Source organism: Podarcis pityusensis (genome assembly GCF_964106645.2).
Source record: "Podarcis pityusensis genome assembly, chromosome: 2".
Lineage (NCBI taxonomy): Eukaryota > Metazoa > Chordata > Lepidosauria > Squamata > Lacertidae > Podarcis > Podarcis pityusensis.
Window position 1 is genome coordinate 62,159,142 of NC_138029.1, and position 22,244 is coordinate 62,181,385.

At 40.4% G+C, this 22,244-nt stretch overlaps 2 protein-coding genes across 6 annotated transcripts in view; one reads left to right on the plus strand and one right to left on the minus strand.

Annotated features, from left to right (window-relative positions):
- The first annotated feature begins 4,737 nt into the window (after nucleotides 1-4,737).
- Nucleotides 4,738-8,055, plus strand: LOC308469239 (rho GTPase-activating protein 24-like). The gene is made up of 2 exons (XM_080991438.1): nucleotides 4,738-5,689; nucleotides 6,486-8,055. The coding sequence occupies exons 1-2, from the start codon at nucleotides 5,370-5,372 to the stop codon at nucleotides 6,721-6,723; spliced, it is 558 nt and encodes a 185-aa protein (XP_080847564.1). The 5' UTR covers nucleotides 4,738-5,369; the 3' UTR covers nucleotides 6,724-8,055.
- Nucleotides 8,056-9,545: 1,490 nt separating this feature from the next.
- The window catches only part of MAPK9 (mitogen-activated protein kinase 9), a 42,044-nt gene continuing 29,345 nt past the window's right edge, over nucleotides 9,546-22,244 (minus strand). For 4 of the 5 annotated variants that reach the window (XM_080991420.1, XM_080991419.1, XM_080991421.1 and 1 more), the window contains one exon: nucleotides 9,546-20,953. In XM_080991420.1, coding sequence (XP_080847546.1) covers nucleotides 20,811-20,953 — 143 coding nt within the window. In that variant the 3' untranslated portion in view covers nucleotides 9,546-20,810. Of the gene's footprint in view, nucleotides 20,959-22,244 lie in introns of all 5 variants that reach the window. The other variant, XM_080991423.1, reaches the window with a different exon arrangement.

The following is a 22,244-nucleotide window of genomic DNA, read 5'->3' on the forward strand; positions in this document are numbered from 1 at the left end:
AATAAATATAACCAGGATGGTTTTCCATTTGCTGGCATGCATGCATCAGATACTGTATATATATAGATATATATCGTCTAATTTTATGAATCATCTATTGATTGTTCAAGACAGCAATTGCAACAGCATACTCTGCTTTCTTTCACATTCAGAAATGAAATTGGATTGTTACAATAAGCCATTGTCTGGACATAAAGTCACTGTCTCTCACAACAGCTGCGAGGAGTCTGGCACCACGGCAATTGCCAATACTGTTGCACAGGAAGAATAAGCATGAGCCGTAATGTTAATGCGTAGCCTACTTAGTGTGAAGAAAGAGAGATGCTAACATATGCACCTTATTGGAAAAAAACAAAAAACTGGCAAACAGACCTGGGGGAGGGGTGGGTCTGTAGAGCCTGGGGATGTTGACCATTTGTTCAGAAAAACCAACAACTCAGAAGTACGAAATATGGATGTGAAATCTAGGGCTGTTCCCCCCCCCCCCCTTTTTTGAATTTTGCAATCAGACTTTGCTGGGAGTGGAAATAAGCCTGAGAAATAGCATCCTGATGTCATTATGGTAGATTTTCTCAGAAGCTGCAATGGAAGAGAACGAATAGGTTTAGAGAAAGCTGGATTTGAAAGCAGGCAGAATGACTGGAAGTTAATTGCTGAGGCCGTGAGACAACTGCTGTTTCATGTTGCCATGTAGCTTCTTGCCTCGCTCTTCCTTAGGCATGGAGTTCTTTTTCATATGTGAAGCCAGTTGTACAATCTTCAGGGTGCGAGCTTGCTTATGCTGGGTAATTTATGTCAGGGCTAATTTAAGACAAGCAAACTCTCATCTCCTCATCAACATTTCTGATCTTTCATATTGGTCAGAGTTTGAAAATCCCTGTTCACAACAATACGTCGTGTAGAAGAATAACCAATGTTCTAGAAGAGAGGCATGTCCTCAGTATCGCTTGATGTTCTTGCTCTAATTTTGAAAATATATCTATTGATATTCTGCAAATATGAAAAATTACGCTGATACTATACTGTACTGAAATGTTTAAAGCACAATCAAAGAAACATTTAATCTTCCTGCCACTTGCCATTGTCTCCTGCCACACCCGTGTGGCACACCACGCCCTTTGAGAACCAACAACCTAAGATAATGCATGTTCATATGCTCTTTTCACCAGTGCATACAGTTTTAATGTACGTTTTACCCCAGTATATGCACTTTTTGTACACATTAAATATGGACTGAATCAAATCTCTCCCCCATCCCTACTCTCCATTGGCTTCCATCTGTAGAAAGGAGAGCTGCTGGCAGAAGGTGAATACCTTAAGGGGCTTCTCTCCTGCTCCTTAATTTGAAGTTAGCAGGTGGCAAAGTGTGCTTAAGATCAGAATTGCTGCTAGAACAACATGCTCACCTAGCATGTATTTCAAAAACCTTACTGGGCAAGGATGCAGGGGTAAATTTCTTATGGATGTGCTCATCACGTTTTTATGTGCAGCACCAGGCTCAGCTGGAGAGGTGGGAAGGTGGGGGTAGGCCTACGGATAGCATCTTCTTGGCCGGGTATCTTGGGCTCCAGAGGCAGATAGGGATTTTGCTAGAGCGTCAACCTCCCAAACAGTCCTCTTACTCAAGCTGACGGAGGTGGTCTTGAGTGTGGCATTGAGATTGGCATTGGGGGGGGGGGGCTTCAGCAACCATGCTGGGACTACCTTGTCTAAAGTACCTGAGGAGTTGTCCATGGTCACCAAGTTAACCATGGGTCCATTTCAAAGAATATCAGGGCCCACCACATGTCACAGGACAGATTTTAGATCTGGTTTTCTGCACAGTTATGAGGGAACATATTCAGAAGCTGGGGGAGCCAGATATAACTCCAATTGCTATCTGGTCAGGTTTCCTTTCAGGGCTGCTCAAAAGCCTTGGAGGTCTACCCTGGCTTGACTCTGGTCCAGATGGATTTCTTATGGGCTGGAGGCGGGAAGTGTTTCCTATGAGGGATCTTGTTGAGGCCCTGGTCCCTGCTAGTTGGGATGAGAGGATCATGTGGGTAATCAACACAATCATTCCTAAATGTCCTCATTTAGGAAGCAATGGAGCAAACGGCTTCACACCATTCTTATTAGGGCTGCTAAGTACTGAACAGTGAAAGCTTCTCATTTCTCCACCTGTATTGAGAGAAAATAAAATGCAATAGTGACATCTAGTGATCACATCTTAATAATGCAATAGAGACATTTGGATTTTAAGGATTTTACACAAGGTGGTTTTACACAAGTGGCTTGCTAGTTCACTTTCCCATGAAATGTAACTTTCATTTTTGTTAGTTTGTGTTTCCTGCCTTCTCCGCTTTTCTGCCTTTCTGATGACCTATAGCCATGTGTGACAAAGCTTTTACCGGCAGCTCAGTTTGTATTGGGCAGATTTCATGTTCTGCATGAAAAAAAGCTGAATTGCAGATGGTTGTGGCACTTCTTCTTCAAATTCATCTAAGTTTTGCAATTTATTTTAAAGTTGCCTTTTGAATCTATTGGCTCAGATTTAACTACATGTTGTGAAAAGGGTCCTGATCTGATGCAGCAGCAGGTTACTGCACACACATTGTCAGAGACTTGGAGATATCCTCCAAGCAAGCGATGGGAGCCGAGGGGTGCAGGCTTATCCTCTATTAAGCCACGTGGTCCAGCCTTTGAGTGATGATCCATTTTGCTGATGATCCATTTGTATCAAGGGAAGTGTCTGGAACACTGCATACCCAGCACAAACCTAGGCACATTTTCTCTTTAGTAACTCAGGGTACCTACTTCCAAACAACCTGTTTGTTGAGCATCCATCCTGATTTATTTGCAAGGAGGTTAGACAATGTCTGCTATTTTGTGAGCATTCATCCTGATTAGTTTGTGGGGAGGTTAGAAAATGTTGTCTTATCATTTCCTTATCTCGAAATGTCTGACCTTTTTGGAAAGCAGGTTTGTTGCACAAGAGCTCTAAATCAACTTGGCCTGAATTTGCCAATATGTGACTGAATCCTACCCAAATATAGAGACCATTTGCCAGTGCCTTACTTAGGAGGTTATTACACCTCCTCCTTCACCCTGTCATGCTCCTTAATGCATAAGCTACCATTTCTCAGCAAAGCTACCTTGGGGAAAGTCACAAGAACTGCATCTTTCAAAGTACATCATCTCTCTTTCAAAGTGGGCAAAAAAACCCCACCCCAAAACAGTCACCCCAACCCACCCTTTTAACTTTCAATCCAGCTTAAATTTGTTTGGCACATCAGGAAACTGAAGTGATATTTATATCATTCCAAGCAGCAAGCTATTCTGGACCCAGCAGCAGACTCCATGTTAGAAAAAGGCTGTTTTTGCCAAGGCTTCTGGAAAATAATGTCTGGCAGGAAGCGGCGCACCAAAGTGAGAAAAGAATCTCTCCTACGTGCAAGCTCTTGCTGGTGATCTTTGCAGTGGTGCCTACATAGCATTTGGGAACTGATTTGTTAGAAGGACAGGATCTAATTTCACTCTGCCTTCGCACACCTCCCAAGACTGCTTACGAAGCAAGAGTATAAAAGTAGGCATGAAGATGTTTGCTCCCCTCCCCTCTGTGTCATCCCCCTTTCCATGGGCTTGTGCTTCCCTACTTTCCACTCTTAACAGATTCTGGTTTTAACTAAAATGACTTCCAGTCCTGGAGGCATGCACTTTCAGTCTCTCTTGGGTCATTTACCTCTCCACCCACCCACTGCTTATATCCCAATTCATACAACTGCATTGATAAAACACCGCCAAAAAATGCAGGGATTGTACATATGATTGCCATCGTCATGGTGCTCCTGCATTTTGGGAAAAGGCCAAAGAAAGATGCTCGTGATACACTATATGTACAGTTTCATCAAACACTGCCTTTTGGGGGGAGGGCAGTTTTATCAAGACACACATCCATAACTGGTTGGGAGCAGGGGAGGGAAATGACAGCTTACAGCATATCTTGATGTGTATTGGGTTGGAGGAGGAACCTTCATCTTTTCATTTTAAATGACTGGCTTCAAAATTCAGTTGATGAAAGTCACCAAGATTAGAACCACCAGGCATTCAAACTGCATTGAAAAAAAGAGGAGGGTAATAATAAAAGGGCATTCTATCACACAGCTAGGAAAAAGCCCAAAGGTGAAAAGTATCTTAAATGAGTATTGTTGGCTTCAAAAGACGGAACATCTTTTTCAGATGTATGATTTCCCTTTTATTTTAGCAGAGGTTTGCCACCAGCGACAGCTAGAGTATAACACCAAAGCAAACTGAAGTGTATAGTATAGTATAATCTCACCTTGGCACATGAAGGCTGCTCTAAGCCTCTAGTTTGCAAACCGGACAGGGTCTACCTACCAGGATAAGCAATATATGAACAAATATTCATACCCGTTTGGTGGAGGGAAGCCAGTATGCTTCACCCATCACTTGAAGGTTACATATAAAGGCCTCTTTCAATATTAAAGGGAGGTTTGGCACTTTTTCTGGTCACCAGAAGCATTCACAAACTTGTTCATTCTTCATTGGCAAGGAAATACACGGATCCCCTCCTTTGAGAAGGTCAGCAAAATCTATGATGTTTCCTAGGAGGCAGGTACAGGACTGTTGCAGAAAGGTTTGTTCTTGTGCACCAGCAAGTGCACATTGAAGTATTTTATCTGTACATGTAAACTGTTTTCTGGTTTTTAACTTAAGATGTTATGATTGCTTTGTATAAATGTATTGTTTGGTCTCGACAAAAACTTAACCGATTTAGTGAGACACGGAATTTACCACTGTAGAAGTACAGTGAGGTGCACCACCACCCAGCCAAGCAGAGGCTGTTTTTCGTTCCTTCAGCTCCCTTGTGACACCAGTAAATCCAAAATCAGATTTAAAACACTTCTTCTATTGTCTTCACAAAAGACATAGAGGACCTTGTACTTGCATGAAGGCAATCCAAGTTTTGTTTCCTCTCTGCTGCCAGTTCTGGAGAAATTTTAACAGAAGGGAGCAAGTAGCAGTGCGTGGGCCAGTCAATGTTCCATGCACCCACGTCAATCAAACTGCATAGGGCAAGAGAAAGGAGGGCAATAAAAGGGCACTGTCTCTGCCAGACAGAAACAAGCCCTCACTGCAAGAGGACATGTGAAGCACGGCAACTTGAGGCGTTTCCCATTCCAAATCAAGAACAGGCTCTGGAGCTGAAACAAGACCCAGGCTCCAATAAAGTGGATTATTTCCAAGCATTTGAGAAGCTTCGGACAGCTGCAGCTAGGATGAGAAGTCTCACAGTTCAGGGTGAAAGAAGAACAGGGACAAAATCAAAACTGCTTCTTACCTAGAACTGAGCCGTATGCCCTTTTCCGATGAGCCTAAAGGATATAAACAATATTGCCGAGGTCTCTTGGAAGAACTGCCCAGATGACACAATGCTTGAAGAAAACCTAGTTTCAAGGCTTTTTAGCAGACCCAAGTGCACAGAAGATTTTGCAGAAACTAACGAGGGCACATCAAATATTTCGGGGCTTCGAGACAGCTTGGACCAAGTCCAAATGAGCAACTGTAGCGAATATCCCCACTCGAGCAATGGCAGCTCAACAAGTCAGAGTTCCTGGCAGGACCACTTTGTCAGTCTAAAGCAGCAGATGGCCAGGCAGAAGGCAGAGTACGAGACTAAGATTTCAAGGTAAGAGCTCCGTCCCTGAAATTTCTAATGCATTTCCTTTGGGTTTCTCAGGGGTTCCTACAATGAAAAGGCAAGGAGCTGTGTTGGTTTCTAGATACTGGCAACACCTATTGGTTTTTGCCAGAATAAGTTGGAATAATTTACATACAGAATGTACTAAAAATAAAAAATAATCACATGCCTCAAACTTTGAACTGGTGCTGTAGTTTTAGCTGTGACCTTTAAAGGGGTAATGAACATAACTGTGCTTTGCCAGAACAGTATTTTCTTCCAGAAAGGCCAACAGAAAAATATGACTGTATGACTGGCATGTATTGGGTGGCTGTCTGTGGGTGGCTGTCTGAATGCACGTTTGTTGGGTGGTGGTGGTTTTCAATAGCAAAAAGATAAGAGTGTGTACTTTTCACCCTCCCTCTTTATCTACCACAATCTTACTGCATCTTGCAATGAGACTTGAGCTCCTGGGGATAATATCCCTTCCCCCTGCCCTCCACTGGCCCCCTGTAGTCAGTGTGGTTCTGTAAGTGATGAATGCGTGAAGATTGAAATTCCAAACAGCAACAGGCATACTAGATAGAGAGATTGATCTGGGCATAGATGTGATGGTTTTAATAATTTTGTATCAGGGCATGTGAGAAGAGCAACAGTATCCTTCTTTGAATTGTGTCTTATTTATAGGGCCAAGGGTGAAGCGCTTGAAAAGTGCTATGCTTTAAAAATCACTATGTCAAAAGACAGCCAGGAGAAAGGTGGGCTGCAAAATGCTAAACTACAGTGTCTGTGTTTATGCCAACAGCCTGGAGCAACGGAACAAAGAACTGCAGTTAGAGATTAAAGATCTGCATTTGAAACTGGGTCAGCAACGGAAGTGGCATTGCTTGGTGGAAATTAAAATGCGCAACACAGAGAGGGCACACAAAGATGCGGAGAGAAGGAATGAAGCACTTCAGAGGGAAATGGAAGAGTTTTTTGATACTTTTGGAGAATTAACACACGAAGGAAAGATAACAGAGCAAATTGGCCAGAGCTTATAGGGAGTGACTGGCCTTGATTCTGGCTCCCCTGCTGACACCACTCCCATTTTCTTACTACATCCAAATGTAAAAGTTGGAAATCCTGGACTTTTCAGAGTAATATAACATACTATGATTATATAGGATTCTTCTTGCTTATAATTTAAAATATTTCTATATGTTGTAAAGTATGTTGTGCAATGCTTAATTCAAACAGTTAATGCAGAATTCAGGGTTACACACTATGATACCATTGACCATGGCAGGCTGCTGGATTGGCTCTGTGGCATGAATTTGGGGTGGGGGCAGCACTGGTTCTAGTTGCAACATTGTGTCCAGAAAGTAGCACTGAGAAAATGTTCCTCGGGCCCACGGCAGTTACGTTACGGGATCCCACAAGGCACTCTTTTATCCCCAATGCTATTCAGCACTAAATGAAGCCAATGAGAGCAGTCATTTGGAGTTTTGGAACAAGGTGCCGTTCATATGCTGATGATACTCAGCTCGGTTTTTCCATTGCATGTGATTTAGGAGCAGCAGTGAAAGACTGGGACTAGTGCCTGGATGCAGTGATGGGCTGAGTCTGAACTATGGGAAGACAGAGGACTTATGGGTAGGTAGTTCTTTGATCTGGGATGCAGGCCCAATTACCTGCCCTGGATGGGGTTGCACTCCCTCTGAAGGAGCAGGTACTGTACATAGTTTGTGTATGCTGCTTGAACCACCATTGTCACTTAAAACTCAGGTGGCCTTTGTGGCTATTAGTGCTTTTTATCAGCTTCAGCTGATATGTCACCTACAGCCATTCCTGGATAGGGGTAATGTGAACACTGTAGTTCATGCTTTGGTAACAATCAAGCCCTGATTACTAAGAGACCTGCACTGACTTTCCATTTTCAGGTTCACAGCTCTTGTACTCATGTACAAAGCCCTGAATAACTGAGGCCCACGATACCTTAGGGATCTCCTTACCCTAAGCATCCCAAGTTAACCACTGAGGTCATCCAGGAGAGCATGACTATGGGCCAGAAGCATGACTCATGTCAAAGAGGAGTTACGCTTTCAAGGGTCCAACTCTATGGCACTCCTTCCCCCAGGAAGTTAAGACAGGCACCAGCCCTACTGAGTTTCAGATGCATGAAAGTTTTTGAACCCTGAATGCTTCTTAATATAACTTTCTACTTTTAATTAAAAAACAATCCTTTGAGAGTTTAAATTCTGGAGATTTTAAATTTTGGAGGTCTTTTTTTTTCTTTCCAGGGGACAATCCCATAACATGGGGTATAGTCTGCTAGCTGTATTACTGCAATGATGGGCAACATGGATAAAGAGAATGAAGACCCATTCACCAAACTGTGTGGCAATCATTTAGAGGAGTATACTGAAAGACAAGACAGATCCTCTTATCTCACCACTTCCCATTCCTTAGAATAATTATAATATGGAAATAAAGACAAAAGGAGGAGGAGGCAAGCAGGCAGGCAAACTCAGGAGGAAATCTGCTTACCTGTTCACAGTATCTTTGCAAAGGAGGATGGGGAGAAAACCGGAATAAATTAGCCATGCCTCCATTGACCCACTTGACTGTCCTACCAGCTGCAGTGGTTACTAGCTGCCATTGCCAAGAAGGAAGTCAGGTAGAACAGTGGTGGAGGGGATATATTCAGGGACCTAAATGTAAGCACAAGGCATAGTTTGAAGGCACATGAGGCCACCACCTTGCTGAAGCTAAGAAGTTCTAGGTTCCTTCAGTGACTGGCTAAGTGGGAACCACATGTATACTTTGGGTTCAAGGATGGAAAAAAGTGGGATAAGTTTAACAAAGTAAAATAAAAATGAATGTTCCATGTGGCATTCCTGGTCCACAGCATTAGCCACTAACACAACAAAGGAGGTACACAGCCTTCTTTATTACGAAGATTGGGGATGGTGGAATGCTATATATCCAGAAAAGCTACCTCTCATGCAGAGAACCACACTGGAACAAAAAATATTATTTTCCACAACAGAACTCGTATAGCAAAAAGTTCTTTTAGTTATAATACAGAAGAGGGTTGTCCACCCCTACCCCCTCCAAAAATTATACAAAATGCAACTATGAAATCCAACTGGGTACAAACTTTGCATCATAAAAAATAATAGGGGAATGTAGAGGTTCAATAAATTAAAACCCATTATTGTCATTTCAAAGATCTGCAATTCCCTACTGAGATTTTAAGTGTACTGGCCTATACCTTAATATTATCCATTTGTAACCAATTCTGTTAACTTTAAAAACCTGTGTGTAACTGGAAACCTTGCCCCAGAAACAAAACATTGCTTTCCTGTTTTATATTTCAAGCAAGGATAGTCAAGGAAAAGGTTTCTAGAAGTGGTTTTTAATTTTTGTAACCCATGTGTCCTCGAGATGTTGCTGGACTATGATTCCCATAAAACCTGACTATTGGCCATGCTGGCTGACGTTGGAAGTTCACAGATTATCTGGATAGCACAGATTAGCTCCCCCTGTTGTAGATGGTCAATAATTTTTCTTGCTTTAAATGCAAAATAAGCAACAAGGGCCTGAAAGAACATCACATGTAGATGATACCGGTCATGTCCACAGTGGCATTATTATGGCATCTGTAGTTTTCCTGTTTCACATGATCCTGCAGTATTCTAATAATCATCTACACCACCTCTGAGGTTTCCCCTCCACCCAACTAGTGGTTTAAAAAAATATTTTGCTCTTATCTTTTTATTCAACTTAAAATTGCTCTTCCAAGGTTATCCATATTTCCCTCCACCACTCCAAAGAAGTCTAGAAATACTCATGTTGAGACACAAAAACCAGCAAGCCAGAATTCTTATATACATTTTGTCCACATTTATTTCATTTTTACAGTGGCTTTAATATAGATGTTGAAAGACAAGACTATTGGGGAGAAATGGAAACCCAAATTAAAATAAGACTAAAAGCTAACACTTAATAATTCACTATTAATAACATTATTTTCAAAAGTCGAGTTCTGAGGGGGGAGGCATCTAATCTTGTTGAAGTAGCCATGATATAAAATAATTCACTTCCATTTTCCACAGAACATTGCACAAGCATCAAGAATGAAATGTGTCAAGAGCCTCATTTAGTACACAGAACAGGTCATTTGATGTATCAATACACTGAGATTTCAAAGGTTTAGTCTTAAAGCACATTTCAAACTGACACAATAAATGACCCGAGACTCCAAACATGGTGAGGATATTAGGGCTTGATGCCATTTTTCTGTGATAATTTGTATATGTAAATCACTTGAATACAGGCACATACATCGCAGCACATGTTTTACAGGGAATAAACAATATTGTAAAAACAAAGGCTTATGGGGGAAATCTGAAAGATAAAAATGCAGATATGAGGAAACAATTTAAGGCTGTTTCTTAAAAACAATATTTTAATGGAGAGCTCTCCAATAGTTCACCTACGCATTTTACAGGCATAATGTACTGGGACCTTCGATGTAAGCGCCATTTAAATCAATGAAGGCCACCGACAGCTTACTCATTTTGACTGGGCTTGTACAATGGAAGTTCCAAAACATTCTGCCCTAAGCCAAAATCTAGCTGGATTGTTTAAAGTTACTGGAAACTAGGGGAACAGCTAACTATAACATCTGTTAGCACAGGACTGCCAAATTCAACCAGTGTGGCTACAGTTTAACTTCAGTGGCAACACAAGTCTTCAGGCTGATTCACACATCAGCTTTTGGAGCTTTCAAACCACAGTAATGTGGCCGAGTTACTACAGTGCGATAACACACACATAGTGAAGCAACTCCTGGTTTAGCATAGCACTGCAAACACTTGAAAAATGTAATCAGCACAGTCTTAAGGGTGTGTGAATCAACCTCTGGAAACCACTGGAGTCATTCTAGAAAAAATAATGAGGATCTACCACAATATAATATTTTAGTTTTAAGAGGAGGGATACTTGAAAAATGCTCAAAAGTTCACCTAAGGTTTTTATTCAAAAGTTTGGCTAGACTGATATGCTTTGTGTATTGCCTTTAATTAAATACTTCATTGACTTTTGAATTTAACAGTTACATTTGGCCCTTGAAAAAATGTTTCATGCATTACCCAGTAAAAGACCCAGAAGAGGAAACAGCATTTTTGTTTGTTTGTAGAAATCTACATTTCCTTCAGTATTCCACAATAACTTTTTGTAAAGAAAACCCAAACACTCTGGAAAAGGACAATAGCTAAACATAAACCAACAACCATTTAAAAATATATGCATATAAAAATGTCAACCATATTGCTATGCCAATTCTTGTTGAAAAAATTCATGTAGGCATCAAAAATTCATTACAAAATTGTGCACATTTCTTTTTTGTTTCAGTCACCACTGTTTCCCCTAAAAGATGATAGCACCTCACAGTAGCATCTGCTATGAAAAAGTGGGAAGGGTACAGCTTCATTTCTCATGTGCACTTCTACAGCAATCAAATATGGCCATCATTAACATACATAATTCACCTTCATTATGAATGGGAGAAAGATGATTAAGCTGTCCTCTGTGTTTCAGTCTAAGGCACATAGTGCAGCACTAAAGCCCTATATCTGCAAAAAAAAATATGCGTACTTGTGAGAGAAAGACTATGGACAGAACCAGGGCTTCTCACTGAGATGGGATCCCATCTTTGTATACATTTTATATAAATTGCCTGTCTAGCATGCACAAGGGTTGATTCCTGCAAGCTTATCTGGGTACTTTCATAGTATAAATACTGGAAAGCTAATTTATGATGCATAGCCAAAAATTATTTAAAAAAAATAATCTAATGAAGAACCTGATTGCTAGCAGTAATTTCTAATCCAGAAAGACATAATGCACTTAAGTCCCATTAATTTAACAAGCTCACAGCCAAGTGTACACAGATCTTGGACAGTTTGAAAAAGCACTTAGCTATGGATTTTGAAACTCAGCTTTCTATTTCAGGGTTATTTCCATCTGACATTAAAGTACACTAACTTTTAAGCCAAAAAAAAAAAAAAAAGCACATCCAAAATGTTTAAAAATAGTTTTATTTTTTAAAAAAATCAATATCTTGGTTTAAACTAGTCTCCTCCACAGAAGCCCTAACTACAATGATATTAATTCAGTCCACAACAGGCGCAGCAACACACAGTGTGATCCCTGTTGACATATGAGCCTGTTTCTCCCAACCTTTCCACAGCACGTGTAAAAGATTATGGACAGTCGGCAGGCAAGGCTGTTACAGGGAACTGGGGTACGTGGGTGCACAGAAACACACACCTTCCACATCCCATCTAGCCCTCCTGCTTTACTTGGGCAGAAGTATCTGGCTCCAAGCTTTCATTTTTTGACTGAGCAGAGGGAATACATTAGATGATCATAAGGGATGAATGTTAAAGCACTACTTTCCCATTACACGCTAGTGCAGGGCCTATATATGCACCCATAGATGAGCACCAGAGGGGAGAGGAGGAAAATTTCCCTCATATGCATTATGGAGATCCCTACGTAAGCAGCTACTGCGTTCGTGCTGGACTGCATCAACTCCAAACACTTTTAATAAGTGAAGATTGTGTGATGAGAGAGGAGGCATGGTTGTGTTTAGAAGAGCCCTAAAGTGCTTTAAAAAAAACAATTAACAAAACAGATTGCTGTGCAAAAATGCAGGCACTCTCAGAAAAATTAAGCAGCAGCATGACAAAGTAAAAATTAAAATCTTAAATACACAATTTGAACCTTAAGTACATTTTCTTTTCAATTTTGGAACCATTAGAATCAAATGAATTAAGGAACCAATTAATTTACTACTTCCAAGTAGTATATTTCTACTTTATTTTTACAAATTCATATACGTATTGAAATATAGGACCCAGACTTATCTACAATATGCACAATGAGTTAATGGCAGTGAAATCCACAATCAGAATTACAATTATAAAAATAAAATACAATTGTTTTATAGTTTAAAAATGAGAACATGTGTTTTCCTTTTGCTTTGTTCATATGAGAAGATAGCTTGTAATTCTTTAGCACAAGAGATTCTCAACATGCATACCAAGCATAAAATTTAAAAAAAAAAATACATAAAGGTATTAAAAGTAGAATCTAAACAAATTATCTTATAATTTTGGTTCACTGTTTTTCATACCGCAACATATAAAAAGTGATCTCAGCAACATTGATGGTGAAGTTATGAAATTAAAGATCAGGCAAGTCAGCTGAGGGAATTTAACCTGACTCCAAGTTCTGTCTCTGGAAGCAGATGTGCACATCACATTAACTTCAAGTATGTTATCCAAGTACACACATGTCCAGGAAAACATTTAGCTCCAACAGTATCACTAAATGTAGCATCAAGCCCTGATCAATTCCATACTACATACACTGACTTCATCTGTGTGCAGAATTTTACAGACAACGTTCATACTGAATTTACAAAATGTTGATCAGCCTTTCTTAAGCTTGCAGTTCGGCACCTCAGTTTTACAATCCAGTTCCCTACATAAACTGTACAGTGGAACCTTGGGTTGTGAACGTGATCTGTGCAGGAGGCATGTTCGCAACCCGCAGCATCCGCAACCTGCAGCGCCGCGCCTGTGCACGTGCATGATGCGATTCGGCACTTCTGCGCATGTGCAAAGCACAATTTAGTGTATCTGCGCATGTGCGAGTGCCGAAACCCGGAAGTAACCCATTCCGGTACTTCTAGGTTTGGTGCGGTCCATAACCCGAAAATGCACAACCCGCAGCGTTCACAACCCAAGGTATGACTGTATTGCTGCCAAGACTGGACCAGTATTCTCTGAGGCATGGTCAAGAAGGATGCCTCTGCACTTGAGGAATAAATTCCAGATATTTAGAAGGAATGCTATCCAGCATGCATCTTGCACATTATTATGGCCACCAATTCTGTTTCGAAAAACCAATCTCAATTTAGATACTGCAGCTTTTAGTGCAACCTAGCACAAAATTTGCAAACTGCATACTTATCTTCCCGCTTAACTCCTGGGGTGTTAAGCTGTAGCCTAAAACTACAGATCCATTCTTCCTACATCTTAATTACCTTGAGCCTAAATTCAAAGAACCATACACCTAGTTCCACATGCCCCAAGGAGCTTCAGAGCAGCCCCCTCCCACAGCACATGGCAAGTCTCTCTTGAAACTGAAGAGAGCTTCAAAACCAGTTTGTGATATGGCCCATGGTGTGGTGTTCAAAGGAAAATAAGAGTAAAAAGGTCTACTGGGCTCACCTAACTTAGAAATCTGGATCCTAGACCCTCCTTCAAAAGCAAAGAATGTGGAACTGGTGGCCCTCAGATGTTGTTGGACTCCCGGCACCCCAGATGGTATGGCCAAGGGGCAGGGATGATGGGACCTGCAATCCAACAACATATGGAGAGCCGTGGGCTCCCCATAGCTACTCGGAAGTTCATACATTCCACAGAAAACCATGTAAACCTGTAACAGTAAAAAAATGAGTTTAAAATTAAGCAGCTCATGCTGAAACACAGGACTTGAAAGGATGGATCCGTGAGGGTACAGCTGTGTTGTTTTTAAACCCAACACCAAATAGAACACATGCAGATGCCTAGGTTAGCCCAAAAGTAAACATTCGGGTACATAAATAAACCCTTGTTATTAGATTTAACCAGCCTGAACTATTTGATAAATTTAGTTTTACTGAATAGAAAATGACACTATTTCAGAGGCTGTGTATAAACCTAAGCACGCAGGAAGCACTCTTCCACACATTACAGGAATCAGCAAAAAGCACTAGTGACTTGACTCTCTTTTCATACTTACATTGTAATATTATGGACATTTAAGGTAGGCAGAACCCTCTGTTAATTTCCTTTTTTGCCACTTCCCCAAACGTACCAAAGCAGCTGTTATCTATTTGGTATGATCTGTGCAGATACGTGCCTCTCTTTATATAATTAATCATAAATATGCATGTTCACACAAAATCATTTCTTCAAAACACTTTCTACAAACAATTCAGACTGAGAATGGGTTGCTTCTAATTTCCGTAATGTTCTGAACAAATGACAAGGGTACATGCAAAAACAGTTTTTACATCTACTCCATCTCTGCAATGCCATTCAGCTACTCAGTATTGTGTTTAAAGAAATATGTAGAATATAAAATCTCAACATTTAATAGCCAATTTTCTTCATTCTCCCTTTCAGGTGAGCAGTTAAGTAGAACTATTGACAAAGAATGGCGGTTTAAATATTTCACAGTATTGCCAGAGCATGCTATAGTAGTCTCATGATGGGGTTTTGTTATTGAAAGACAGCCATAATTGATTACATATACACATAAAGAGCTTTTAAAAAGGTGAACATTTAAGTGGCTCAAACACACCAAACTACAGAAGACAGAAAATATTTAAAGGCATAAACTTGATCTAAATTGTAGGAAGAAATGACCTAACTGAATTAGCCTCCACTGCTAGAACTTTAAAAATAGCATGGATAAGTTTGAATCCATGTTATATAATACTTACATTCTTTTGTGGCAACAAGACCAATGTGCAAATTTAGGTTTCAGGTTTAGTCCTAATACATAATTAATAGATATAGATTCTGGATTCTTAATTGAGTAAGTGCTAGAATTATCTATTTTGAAGCTGCTATAGATACAAGATAATGATAAAGGTAAAGGTAAAGGCAAAGGGACCCCTGACCGTTAGGTCCAATCGCGGACAACTCTGGCGTTGCGGCACTCATCTCACTTTACTGGCTGAGGGAGCCGGCGTACAGCTTCCAGGTCATGTGGCCAGCATGACTAAGCCGCTTCTGGCAAACCAAAGCAGCACACAGAAATGCCATTACCTTCCCGCCGGAGTGGTACCTATTTATCTACTTGCACTTTGACGTGCTTTCGAACTGCTAGGTTGGCAGGAGCAGGGACCAAGCAACGGGAGCTCACCCCGTCGCGGGGATTCGAACCGCCGAGCTTCCGATCAGCAAGCCCTCGGCTCTGTGGTTTAACCCACAGCACTAACTAGTAAAGTTATGGAAGTGGCCCACTGGGTCATGTTTTCCCACTGTCTGCCCCATACTTATGTTAGCTCTACCTTTCGGTAATGAAACTGGTCAAAAAAATAACCTTATCACTTGATTTACTGGAATAACATTACCTGTACTAGAAGAAAACAGTTTGCAAATATGTATCTCACTCATTTACTGCAGGGGTGCATTCCTTCATGCATAACCTTCCAGAGGCTATAAGACAGTGGTGGATGGGCAAAAGTGGGTGGCACAATAGGAGCAATTCTGATCTTTGTACAGTAAGTTACCCTGCAAAAGTCAGAGGCTTTTGCACCCACACATTGCTCCATCCAGGCAAGCAAGAGGCACTGTCACAGTTCAAGGAAACATTCTAGCCAAGCAAAAGCGCTCAAGGCAGGACTGAGCAGGGCCAACGAGAGGCATGGCCTGGGATGGGGCCTGACCCAGGAAGAATTGCACGGGGCAGGCAGTGAGGCAGGAGGGGCTGCATCTGGGACCTGGGGGTGGGGTTCTCCACCACTGATTTACCGCGTCTCGTCCCTTTGACATAGGCAGTTTACAAGAGAATGAAATATTACAATTAGCGTATTTTAAAATAAGAACAGGAAAAAGTGGAGATGCTAGGTGACAAAGTGACAGTACTTCTAAGTTGGTGAAAATATTACCTGAGCAGAGACGTGTGTGCACGTGTTAACTATATTTCTTTGACATTCTATGTGAAGGCTTATTATAAATTATGAAGGACCACCCAGTCATGTAAGCTCCCAGCTCTGGTCTGAAGTGGTACAGCCCAGGTTTGCCCCCTTGAGAGAACTAAGCCCTATAAAAGCATTATATTGAAGAAAAGTGTTACAAGAGCTTTTAAAAGTGGCCATCTTTTTCATTCCCAAACTTAAGAGTATGTGTTTAGACAGTGATGCAAGGCTGCTTTATAATGAACATGACGTATCTCACCCAACACTATATAAAAATTAAGCACAAACTTCACTTTTGCTGCCAGTAAGCTATAACCAGAACATTCCATTCTCCTCCACACTTCAATCCAGTAATTGTTCTCTTCACTTTCCTTTCAGCAACAAGTTCTTCACAAATGTTTTTCCCCACAACTGTGTGTGTCCCCTCCTTTCCATTTCTCGTTATAGGCAAGCTCTCCCTTGTTACCAAACTGATGCAAAGAGTCACCAGAGCTCAACCCATGTTTCCTTTTTTCAATATTAGAGATGAGTCTTAGAATATGATATTAAAAGTATTTCTTAGCATGTGCAGAATGCCTTTCTGTCACCACTGAACAACGGCAGTCTCCCTCCTCCACACACTTAGCATTCAAGAGCAGCTCAACCCAGGACGGCTTCTTTAAAAACAGCAATGTTGATGGCTAGACATTTTGGCAGGGCAGACTCCAGAAAACAAGCTGTCTCAACCAAATCAGGACAACTGAATTCCTGTGATCTGAACTAGTTGCTCCTCACACTGTTGAAGCACAAGCCTCTGGTTGCTCTAATAGCTCCAGTGTCACAGCCTTCACAGAACTCCTTGCGTATTTCTGCCCCACCCACCCCTTCCCCACCTGGGACAACTTCGTGTGATACTCCTAAGGTAACGCTGAAGCATGAAACAGAGCCCAGTCTCTGTTGCAGTACAGCACATTCAGAAAAGAATGCTCCAGTTACTAGATATTTTATACAAAGCATACATACATAATCCTTGAATGCCCCACATTTACAAACATTTATGAAAATATTTTCATAGTGGTTCTGGAAGTACAATGTACATTTTGAAAGATTTAAATCCTATAAAACTAACATACATTAACACTATTTACAGTGACGTTAATTTTTAGGACTAGTTTGTCATCACTTAATTATACTGGGATAAATCTGCATATGAATGGGAAACCTCTTTTTTATTAAGCACACATTGAAGCATACACTCTTAGTTAAAACATAGATTTCTATTTTTCTATTTGTAAGTATAATCGATAATTTAGACTCTCTTCAAAGAATAGCTTAATAAAAATGCTATTTTAAGCAAGTCAGAGTTGCTCTGCAACACCTCCTTATTCAACTTTTTGTTAAATACATTGAGTTGTATCAAACCCAATGGGAGGAAGGCTACATCTCTCACCCTGCAGATGTACTATAGAATGAAAAATAATGCCATAGTTATGCATTGATACTTTTTAAAAAGGAGTAAGTTTCTTTCTTGTCTGTGGAGGATTCTTTGTGTACTTTACATCTTTAGGTATAGAGATTTAGTAGGAAGTCATTTCAACATTCACAGCCAGTAGAATGTCAGACAACATTATGAATCAAGATTGGGCGGCCAAGATGTCAAACAACTTGAACTCTTAGTCTAGAACTTATTCCTTCACTTGTTCCCTGCTAATCGTCTCTTTCTTCCCTCATGTTCCTCTGCTGTTTTCCCCACTGCTGAGTGTTAATTTGGGACACCAACCTGTCCCAAGTACCATCCATATGGATCCTGCTATACAAGTACAGGCGTCCCCCCACTTACACAGGGCTTATTCTGGGCACCCACGTGCATAAGTGAAATCACATAAAGTGGGAAGCACCCTCTGAAAAGACTCTAAATGCCTATTTCCCCCTGCTCTCTAGCTCTCTCTCCCACTCTCCACACGACTCTCTCTTCAACTAGAGTTAAAGCTCTGGGGCTGGTTGAAGGCTGAAGGCCACACAGGGAAGTAGCTGTGGCTGTGCTACCAGCTGTTAGATGGGGAGGCTGAGCAGCCTAACAAAACCCTGCTGCACATCAGGTCTCTTCGGGGCTTCTTCCACCCTCACTGACATCGTCTTCGGAATCCGGAGAGGATCTCCTCGTGTGTCACAAGGACTTTACAGCTTTCTTCCACCATTTCCTGGTATGATTCTATTTATTTATTTATTTATTTATTTATTTATTTATTTATTTACCAGCGCTATGCATTCAAGCAGTCGCACGTGAGTAGAACTCATGTAAGTGGGGGAGATGCCTGTATTAGATTATAAATTATGTCCAGGTTCCAAAGGTTTACACACCTAGTTTTAATTGTGCACTGGGACTGAACCTTAGAAAAATCACTCCTGAAAGTCAGGTACCCTGACGACCAATGCATTGCGGGGGGGAGGGGGGCACATAATGTGCATGTGGTTCTTAGGATCCTGGCCAACAGTTTTACAGGGGCTCTTTAAAGCTGTAAGTTTTATTTTTAATAACACACCTGAAATTAAGTTCTACTGAAATGAATGACATACCTGAATAAGCACTCTGGATCGGGGCAATCCATTCATCCAAGAATCAACTCATACGCAAATGTATCACTTAGCAATTCATCAGCTGCTGGCAGGTGCACATAATAAATAGCTACCACAAACATATTTCATACCATCTCGCATCTCAAGCACAATATTTAAGGGAGGCAGTTCTCATGTTCAGCCAGAAGTCTCAAGTGAAAAGATAGCAATAAATTTACATGCACATCTGGAAAACCCTAAGAGCAAATTCAAAGAGAAGTCAGTAGCAGCAAATGCAGCAACATGATAGAGCTACTCTAAAATGTATTTGTGGACCATTGCCTGAGAGTGTTTATCCTACAAACATCTACTTAGGCTGCAATCCTATACTCACTCACCTAGGAGTAGACCTCACTGAATTCCTTAGGACATACTTCCAAGTAATCTTGCATCAGATTTTGATGTTAGTAAAGTGCTGGTGCCAGAGCAGAACGATGGCATATATAGTCTGACTTTGGTTTTCAGTGGAACAAACAGATGTCCATCACCAAGCCAGAAATCTGCATTGTTTAGAGCTTGCCAGTAAGCCTGTTGCACCACCTGGGATTGTCTCATAACTTTGTTCCTCCCACCATATCTAATACAAAGTGTTAGTCTGGCAACCCACCTACACATTCACATAAACATTTTTATTTTAAACCCTAGGTGAATAGTTTTAACTCAAGCTCAAGGTGTGACGAATTACAATTTTTTAGAGCTAGAAAGAAACTGAATCATGTCAGACTGGTGTTTGCCTTTGGAATATGCCAGAGAAAGAGGGCGGGGGACACATAATTATGTATAATAAATGTAGTCCTTTTCATACGGTTCAGTGTTTAAAATAGCCCCTTTCACTTTCTTTTAGAAGTTTCTATTCATTCTGGATGTAGATGTAGTTATTTATACATAGGGAGTAAAGATCCCTTTTAATATACAGACCATAAAAGCAGATATTTTAATGTCTATTCAAAGGGTCAAGGTAGGCCTCCAACCCCTTTGAATGCCCCCATTTGTTAATCAAGTTTTCCATGGAAATGCCAGAGTATGAAAAAAGGGGTCAAGGTTTCTAAGAGTGTTTTATAAACTGCTTTAAAGACCCCAAAAATCTTATTTTCAAAAGACACACTAATGCATAAATGCATGCAAGAATTAAGAAAAATTCCCACATGGCACGTTTTGCTTATTCCACCTTACCCCTTGAAATGAAAGCACTGAAAGAGCACATTCAGAGAAGCAGAGTTACATTCAGATGTAAAGATGAAGCAAGAATTCACAAGTTTGCTTCTTCTATAGAAAAGTACAGAAATTAGGAGGTGGAGAGGAAAAGGCCCCGAGAAAAGAATGCTATGTAGGTAAACAACTGCCTCTATATTTTACAGTACTGAAAATACCAGCAAGATACACTAATATAGCAAATGTATGTAATTGTAAAGATATACATTCAACGCCACTTACAATGGCTTTCTTCTTCTTTCTCTTTGAAATTTATATTGATTACGTTTCAGATGTCTGACAGAATGCCCATGAACTCATTAGAGCTTCGAGTTACTCTAACTGCTCACCTGATGTAGGTTAAAACAGAATAGGTATAGTAATATTTGTTTCGACCCGAAATATGAAGTTGCTTTCATTTTACACTATTAAGCAGATAGTCTTATTTCAACTGAGTAAAATCACAGGCATTACTTTAGGGAAAAAAAAAACATGCAGAACATGGAGTTTCTTGACTTGGTTCCATAAACTTACAAGCATTTCAGGCCCAACAGAAGCAAAAGTTCTTTGCCAATGTTAAATCTGCAAAGCTGATCACCGGCATCCTTCAAGTGTTCCTGTCAAAGCATCAAGGCTGCTGTCTGTGTCTGAAGCCAATGTTTGTTCTGTCGACATGGATGAAATGTCATTGATAGATGATGACTGGGAAGGGCTGGTGTTGCTATTCACTGCTGCATCTGTGCTAAGTAAACCAAGCATAAGAAAATCTGAGGCAAGACATGGCTGGAACCATAGATTTTACAGAATTGTATTCATTGTTCTGGTGAATTTATTGTGGTTTGTGTTATTTATGTGCTTCTGTGTTTGATATTATAGTGTTTACAATGGTCTCCCCCCCCCCCCCGCAATCTTCTTGGGATTATTGTGAGCTGCTTTGAACTCAACGCTTGTTGTCAGAAAAGTGGAATACAAATATTGTATCAAATCAAACAAATTGATGATATTTTAGGATTTATAGTATTCTTTCTCCAAACACAAATCGCTCACCGTGGTATTTCTTAAAGGAGTGTGTATATATATATGCAATACTGCAAGCCGTCCACTCAAGGGCATCAAATATTTTATAGGAAGCAAAAGCCCTGTACTTTTGAACAAATGAAAACATGTAGCCAGTATGTTGGGAATGACAGAGTGTACACACTTACGAAAATGAAATTTCAGTTTCTTCCTTTGGATATGTTTGAAATCTTTGTTTTCTAAAAAATATCACCCATTACTCCACAATAGATTGGATCTAGTGTGCCCCTCTATAAATGGAAGAGCCCCTTCCATTTGTAAAAGAGGCAGATCCACTGGAGGTTCCTGCTAGGAAAAGGGGGACATGGTTTGCAATTCTAGGCCACTATACTGCTCCAGAGGATTCATAACCATCTGGTCAGGGTAATAAAAATCAATTTCTAAATAGGAATAAAACTAAATTATTAGTTAAAAACATGAAGGAAGAAGAAAGAACCGAATTAGAACAAAACATTGAGATTGAAGTCCATAAAAAGGTTAAATATTTAGGGATTTGGTTAACATCAAGAAATATAAACCTATTTTAAAAAACTATGAAAAAATCTGGCTTGAGGTAAAAAGAAATTTAGAAATATGGAGCAGAATGAATCTCTCAATGTTAGGAAAAATATCAGCGATTAAAACGAATGTGTTGCCAAAAATGTTATTTCTTTTTCAATCTATACCAGTCATCCTGAAAGATGAATGCTTTAAAAAATGGCAGAAAGAGATTTTAAGATTTATCTGGGGGGGGGGGGGCAAAAGGCCAAGGATAAAACATAAAATACTTACAGATGTAAAAGATGGAAGTGGGTTTGCCCTCCCAGACCTTAAATTGTATTACGAATCTGCTTGTTTGGTATGGATCAGGGACTGGATGAGATTGGACAAGCAAGAGGCATTAGAACTAGAAGGACATGACAACAGATTTGGCTGGCACGCATACTTATGGTATGGGAAAGGGAAGATTCA

Coding starts and splice junctions, on each gene's coding strand:
- LOC308469239 (XM_080991438.1), top strand. CDS start 5,370: ATGAGCCTAAAGGATATAAACAATATTGCCGAGGTCTCTTGGAAGAAC. Junction 5,690..6,485: donor TACGAGACTAAGATTTCAAG/GTAAGAGCTCCG, acceptor TTATGCCAACAG/CCTGGAGCAACGGAACAAAG.